At 32.5% G+C, this 8,557-nt stretch overlaps 1 protein-coding gene across 3 annotated transcripts; it reads left to right on the forward strand.

Annotated features, from left to right (window-relative positions):
- The first annotated feature begins 6,039 nt into the window (after positions 1-6,039).
- Positions 6,040-8,245, forward strand: LOC130685699 (protein Jade-1-like). Of its 3 annotated transcripts, none has more exons than XR_008999655.2 (9): positions 6,040-6,209; positions 6,288-6,385; positions 6,451-6,609; positions 6,765-6,976; positions 7,043-7,163; positions 7,229-7,351; positions 7,433-7,700; positions 7,776-7,940; positions 8,014-8,245. XR_008999655.2 is itself a non-coding variant. In XM_057509023.2 (7 exons), exons 4-7 carry the CDS (start codon positions 6,939-6,941, stop codon positions 7,571-7,573), a joined length of 423 nt encoding a protein of 140 aa, XP_057365006.1. In that variant the 5' UTR covers positions 6,040-6,209; positions 6,288-6,385; positions 6,451-6,609; positions 6,761-6,938; the 3' UTR covers positions 7,574-7,701. The 3 variants fall into 3 exon arrangements, 1 of the variants encoding a protein (XP_057365006.1); XR_008999654.2 differs by having other exon boundaries at positions 6,042-6,209; positions 6,761-6,976; XM_057509023.2 differs by lacking the exons at positions 7,776-7,940; positions 8,014-8,245 and having other exon boundaries at positions 6,761-6,976; positions 7,433-7,701.
- The last annotated feature ends 312 nt before the right edge of the window (positions 8,246-8,557 follow it).

Raw genomic sequence — 8,557 nt, forward strand, 5'->3', positions numbered from 1 at the left:
TCACACTATATTCACATTGAATACACGTATATTTGATGCTGTTTGAATGTAGATAATGATACTGAATGTATAACACTATATTCACATTGAATACACGTATATTTGATGCTGTTTGAATGTAGATATTGAAACTCACTGTATCACACTATATTCACATTGAATACACGTATATTTGATGCTGTTTGAATGTAGATATTGAAACTCACTGTATCACACTATATTCACATTGAATACACGTATATTTGATGCTGTTTGAATGTAGATATTGAAACTCACTGTATCACACTATATTCACATTGAATACACGTATATTTGATGCTGTTTGAATGTAGATATTGAAACTCACTGTATCACACTATATTCACATTGAATACACGTATATTTGATGCTGTTTGAATGTAGATATTGAAACTGATTCTATAACACTATATTCACATTGAATACACGTATATTTGATGCTGTTTGAATGTAGATATTGAAACTCACTGTATCACACTATATTCACATTGAATACACGTATATTTGATGCTGTTTGAATGTAGATATTGAAACTCACTGTATCACACTATATTCACATTGAATACACGTATATTTGATGCTGTTTGAATGTAGATATTGAAACTCACTGTATCACACTATATTCACATTGAATACACGTATATTTGATGCTGTTTGAATGTAGATATGAAACTGATTCTATAACACTATATTCACATTGAATACACGTATATTTGATGCTGTTTGAATGTAGATATTGAAACTCACTGTATCACACTATATTCACATTGAATACACGTATATTTGATGCTGTTTGAATGTAGATATTGAAACTCACTGTATCACACTATATTCACATTGAATACACGTATATTTGATGCTGTTTGAATGTAGATATTGAAACTCATGTATCACACTATATTCACATTGAATACACGTATATTTGATGCTGTTTGAATGTAGATATTGAAACTCACTGTATCACACTATATTCACATTGAATACACGTATATTTGATGCTGTTTGAATGTAGATATTGAAACTGACTGTATCACACTATATTCACATTGAATACACGTATATTTGATTCTGTTTGAATGTAGATATTGAAACTGACTGTATCACACTATATTCACATTGAATACACGTATATTTGATGCTGTTTGAATGTAGATATTGAAACTCACTGTATCACACTATATTCACATTGAATACACGTATATTTGATGCTGTTTGAATGTAGATATTGAAACTGATTCTATAACACTATATTCACATTGAATACACGTATATTTGATGCTGTTTGAATGTAGATATTGAAACTCACTGTATCACACTATATTCACATTGAATACACGTATATTTGATGCTGTTTGAATGTAGATATTGAAACTGATTCTATAACACTATATTCACATTGAATACACGTATATTTGATGCTGTTTGAATGTAGATATTGAAACTCACTGTATCACACTATATTCACATTGAATACACGTATATTTGATGCTGTTTGAATGCAGATATTGAAACTCACTGTATCACACTATATTCACATTGAATACACGTATATTTGATGCTGTTTGAATGTAGATATTGAAACTCACTGTAATACACTATATTCATATTGAATACACGTATATTTCATGCTGTTTGAATGTAGATATTGAAACTCACTGTATCACACTATATTCAAATTGAATACACGTATATTTGATGCTGTTTGAATGTAGGTATTGAAACTCACTGTATCACACTACATTTACATTGAATACACGTATATTTGATACTGTTTGAATGTAGATATTGAAACTCACTGTATCACACTATATTCACATTGAATACACGTATATTTCATACTGTTTGAATGTAAATATTCAAACTCACTGTATCACTATATTCACATTGAATACACGTATATTTGATGCTGTTTGAATGTAGATATTGAAACTCACTGTATCACACTATATTCACATTGAATACACGTATATTTGATGCTGTTTGAATGTAGATCATAAAACTGATTCTATAACACTATATTCAAATCGAATACACGTATATTTGATGCTGTTTGAATGTAGATATTGAAACTCACTGTATCACACTATATTCACATTGAATACAGGTATATTTGATGCTGTTTGAATGTAGATATTGAAACTCACTGTATAACACTATATTCACATTGAATACACGTATATTTGATGCTATTTGAATGTAGATATTGCAACTCACTGTATCACACTATATTCACATTGAATACACGCATATTTGGTGCTGTTTGAATGTAGATATTGAAACTCACTGTATCACACTATATTCACATTGAAAACAGGTATATTTGATGCTGTTTTGATAGTAGAATATTAAACTCACTGTCTACTATATTCATTGAATACACGTATATTTGATGCTGTTTGAAGAAGTAGATATTGAAACTCACTGTATCACACTATATTCACATTGAATACACGTATATTTCATAATGTTTGAATGTACATCATGAAACTGATTCTATAACACTATATTCACTTTGAATACACGTATATTTCATGCTGTTTGAATGTAGATATTGAAACTCACTGTATCACACTATATTCACATAGAATACACGTATATTCGATACTGTTTGAATGTACATCATAAAACTGATTCTATAACACTATATTCAAATCGAATACACGTATATTTGATGCTGTTTGAATGTAGATATTGAAACTCACTGTATCACACTATATTCACATTGAATACAGGTATATTTGATGCTGTTTGAATGTAGACATTGAAACTCACTGTATCACACTATATTCACATTGAATACACGTATATTTGATGCTGTTTGAATGTAGATATTGAAACTCACTGTATCACACTATATTCACATTGAATATAGGTATATTTGATGCTGTTTGAATGTAGATATTGAAACTCACTGTATCACACTATATTCACATTGAATACAGGTATATTTGATGCTGTTTGATAGTAGATATTGAAACTCACTGTATCACACTACATTTACATTGAATACACGTATATTTGATACTGTTTGAATGTAGATATTGAAACTCACTGTATCACACTATATTCACATTGAACACACGTATATTTGATAGTGTTTGAATGTACATTATGAAACTGATTCTGTAACACTATATTCACATTGAATACACGTATATTTGATGCTGTTTGAATGTAGATATTGAAACTCACTGTATCACACTATATTCACATAGAATACACGTTCATTTGATACTGTTTGAATGTACATCATAAAACTGATTCTATAACACTATATTCAAATCGAATACACGTATATTTGATGCTGTTTGAATGTAGATATTGAAATTCACTGTATCACACTATATTCACATTGAATACACGTATATTTGATGCTGTTTGAATGTAGATATTGAAACTCACTGTATCACACTATATTCACATTGAATACACGTATATTTGATGCTGTTTGAATGTAGATATTGAAACTCACTGTATCACACTATATTCACATTGAATACACGTATATTTGATGCTGTTTGAATGTAGATATTGAAACTCACTGTATCACACTATATTCACATTGAATACACGTATATTTGATGCTGTTTGAATGTAAATATTGAAACTCACTGTATCATACTATATTCACATTGAATACACGTATATTTATGCTGTTTGAATGTAGATATTGAAACTCACTGTATCATACTATATTCATATTGAATACACGTATATTTGATGCTGTTTGAATGTAGATATTGAAACTCACTGTATAACACTATATTCACATTGAATACACGTATATTTGATACTGTTTGAATGTAGATATTGAAACTCACTGTATCATACTATATTAACATGGAATACACGTATATTTGATGCTGTTTGAATGTAGATATTGAAACTCACTGTATCATACTATATTCACATTGAATACACGTATATTTGATACTGTTTGAATGTAGATATTGAAACTCACTGTATCACTATATTCACATTGAATACATGTATATTTGATACTGTTTGAATGTAGATATTGAAACTCACTGTATCACACTATATTTACATTGAATACACGTATATTTGATGCTGTTTGAATGTAGATCATGAAACTGATTCTATCACACTATATTCACATTGAATACACGTATATTTGATGCTGTTTGAATGTAGATATTGAAACTCACTGTATCACTATATTTCATTGAATACTATGATACTGTATTGAATGTAGATCATTAAACTGATTCTATAACACTATATTCACATTGAATACACGTATATTTGATGCTGTTTGAATGTAGATATTGAAACTCACTGTATCACACTATATTCACATTGAATACACGTATATGTGATGCTGTTTGAATGTAGATATTGAAACTCACTGTATCACACTATATTCACATTGAATACAGATATATTTGATACTGTTTGAAGGAACATCATGAAACTGATGCTATAACACTATATTCACATTTAATACACGTATATTTGATGCTGTTTGAATGTAGATATTGAAACTCACTGTATCACACTATATTCACATTGAATACAGATATATATTTGATACTGTTTGAAGGTACATCATTAAACTGATTCTATAAGACTACATTCACATTGAATACACGTGTATTTGATGCTGTTTGAATGTAGATATTGAAACTCACTGTATCACACTATATTCACATTGAATACACGTATATTTGATGCTGTTTGAATGTAGATATTGAAACTCACTGTATCACACTATATTCACATTGAATACACGTATATTTCATAATGTTTGAATGTACATCATGAAACTGATTCTATAACACTATATTCACATTGAATACACATATATTTGATGCTGTTTGTATGTAGATATTGAAACTCACTGTATCACACTATATTCACATTGAATACACGTATATTTGATGCTGTTTGAATGTAGATATTGAAACTCACTGTATCACACTATATTCACATTGAATACACGTATATTTCATAATGTTTGAATGTACATCATGAAACTGATTCTATAACACTATATTCACATTGAATACACGCATATTTGATGCTGTTTGAATACAGATATTGAAACTCACTGTATCACACTATATTCACATTGAATACACGTATATTTGGTGCTGTTTGAATGTAGATATTAAAACTCACTGTATCACACTATATTCACATTGAATACAGATATATTTGATACTGTTTGAAGGTACATAATGAAACTGATTCTATAACACTATATTCACATTGAATACACGTATATTTGATGCTGTTTGAATGTAGATATTGAAACTCACTGTATCACACTATATTCACATTGAAGGTAGCCGGAGAAATAGGACCTGGAGAAATAGGACCCGGAGATTTAGGACCTACAAATAGGACCTGGAGAAATAGGACCTGGAGAAATAGGACCCAATCTTCAAACATTTTTTGAAGGGTCCTATTTCTCCCTATTGAGGGTCCTATTTCTCCAGCCTTGAGGTCCTAATTCTCCATCTTAAAAAAATTAAATGTGGAATGGGATTAATATTCCGATATGTTGAAAAAAAAACCGAACGGCTTATATTGGTTTCTGCACTTCAAACACCGTTATCAATATGACGCCTTTTCACTGCATTATAACTTTTTTAAAAAAATTTACATTCATAATATTTTTGCAGGATTATATGCTTTTTCTATTGCTTTTTAGAGCTCATTCAATAGAAAAGTAATTTTGTTTATACAGTATTTGGATTTTCGCATTTCACATTTTCTTACTGGTGTTTTCAGGCCTACCATCACCCGCCCTTTACTAGTGTCGCTATTCACTTTTTTTTTCTTCGTGCCTCAATGAGGATTCTTGGGAGGGCACATAAGTACGTCTTAATACACAGATAACTAAGAAAATTATTATATAAAAATAATTTAAGAAACGTTAATTTCATAATAAAACACTGTTTGCCCTTGCGCAAAATATTGTTTTTTACGATATATATGGCAACGGTTACTACAAGCAGACGACTGTTTCAAGCTCGAAGTGTCAACATCCTACAATTCTATGAATCGTTGAAGTTGCTTATTGTAAGCGGTGTTTGTTTGACAGGTAAGTGGCTAGTTTCAGTAAAATTAAAAATTTTCTATTACCTAGGTTTGGCAGTTTTGGTACATTTCAAATTCATGTTGGCATTAGCACCACAGAAGAAAAAATTTACTTGGAAGGAAAGGTATTTAAAGTGTAGACATAATTTTATTAGTTGCAGTTGGAAATTTGACACACATTACTAATCCGAAATGTTTCTTAGGTGGTTACTTTCAAGGAGAATCATGAAACTAGAGCATGATTTACCATGAACCATTTGGGAACCAACTTGTTAGCTGCCTTATAGCTATCATCCTTCTGGTAATCTAGATTTTCACAGATTTTTTGTTCGTGAAATTTATGTAATCATTTTTCTTATCGTTCAGATGAAATAACAGCATTACAGCTGTTAGTTACGTCAAGACATTAATCTCAAGATGCAAGTACTGAGCTTTAACGGATTTCAATTTACAGAAGCAAGACATCCAATTCTGTTGTTGAGGAGAAAACCAACTACACACCCAGCTATGAATGGACACATATGTGTAATTGAATCTAAATTAATTTTATTTTTATGGTTTAAAGGCTTTTCGTTCTAATCTTCCTGCTAGATAGTATCTGAGAGCCATTCTTTAATTATCATTTCACTTAGATGCATTTTCAACTAGTAACTACATTAATTTATTATCGTCTTAGGTAGCAAACCGAAATCGGTACCATCGCTGAGCAGTGCCCAAGAAAATGTCCAGGAGCACGTAACACTATTCCTTATTATTGATTTCCATGATATCAATATTGGATATGGATCACGGGATCTCATGTTGAAGGCGAGGGGGAGGAGAACACCCAATCCGTTAGAAAGCTGAAAAAAGAAATGACCGTCGAAGAAAGGCACTTAATCCGTGCCCAAAAGTATAGGATACATAAACATTTTTACGTTTTGCGTTTAATTATTTAGAGTTACTTGTGTGTGAAAAGGCTACAACTCATCGAATCGGACTTTTATAAGCATGCCAGCATTAATGAAACGGCGCGGACGCTAGATCTTGATCTCGATGTCGTTGATCAAATTTTCAACTTTTGGGTTCTTAAACGAAAGGTGTGTGCTCCCAAATTCATGTGTCTCTACTACAAGCAATCAATTTTCTTTTCTAAAATTTACAGTCCAACCGAGACAGACCATTGCTACCGCCCAAAACCACTGAAACGGAAAGATTAAGTCAGCAACAACAGCAAGATATGGAACGTATGAAATTGTTTGTACAGCTACGACAAGACCTAGAGAGGGTATGAACATACTTCTCATTAACTTTATTATTTTATCTCGTTAACTGCAGAGTTGTCAGTAAAAACTGTTCTTCGCTGTAGGTTCGAAATTTGTGTTACATGGTCAGCCGAAGAGAGAAATTATCACGATCGTATTTTCGATTGCGAGAACAAACCTTCCACAAGCAACAGCGATTTTGTCTCTGTCTGATCTACAAAAAACTATCACCCCAGCAGAACTGACGCCAATCATGGCTCCAATGTCTATGACCTTGTATATTTACGTGGGGAAACGATCCAAAAAGAAGGCTTTGAACAAGTCATTCAACTCATAGCAGGCGTACAGTCGAACATCCCCGCAATGAAAAAGGTTTGGCTTTTCCGTAATTATCGATGACAAGGAAACAGTTCTCAATCTGTGTGCGTTGAATTTATTTGGTTGCAGGATAAAAATGGAATCGTTGGTCGTCCCAATCATTTAAAGGAAGACAACCCATACAAACGCACGTACATGAATGGGGGCGAAAGTCGTTGATTCCGCTCGCTATCTTCCATCAGTGCCGAATCGGCTGCCTCTGATACTGAAACAAACAGTAGATGGAAGAGACCGGTATTTCAAATCATCTTCCTGTTCGAGTTTCTACGCCGATCACAATTTCCCATTTTTTATTCTTTCCGTCCAGGTGAGAACACCTTCGCAAACATCAATTACCTCGGTCGACAGCGATTTCGATGTAGCCATTACACAGCTTGGTTCCAAAAAAGCCAGTTCGAAAACTAGTGATAGAGCTGGCAAGTTCATTTACACCGACAGTGAAGAAGAAGCGGGACCTTTTAGGCTTTTGATGTTACCTGCTAAATTTTTGTTTAATTGTTTGTATTTTGTAAAAATAAATGTAAATCAATTACCAAAAATTTATGGTTTTATTTTAATTTAAACAAATTTTCTTGCGTCCTTTGGCTGCCGCGATCCGGACATTCCGCGGATGTTCCAATACGTACGTTCACTGAACGTACGGATTTGCCATCCTGCAGACGTCCAACTAAGGACGTCCGTAGTACTCCCAAATAAGGACGTTACCAGGACTTCCAATTAATTACGTCCGTAGGACGTCCTCCAGTGGACGTCCCTAAAACCGGACATTAGGACATCCTGGTGACGTACATCTGCCGTCAGAATAGGACGTCCCGATCGGCCAGCCAGGACGTAGATGGGATGTCCCTGGG

The sequence above is a fragment of the Daphnia carinata genome, unplaced genomic scaffold (assembly GCF_022539665.2).
Source record: "Daphnia carinata strain CSIRO-1 unplaced genomic scaffold, CSIRO_AGI_Dcar_HiC_V3 NW_026452964.1, whole genome shotgun sequence".
Lineage (NCBI taxonomy): Eukaryota > Metazoa > Arthropoda > Branchiopoda > Diplostraca > Daphniidae > Daphnia > Daphnia carinata.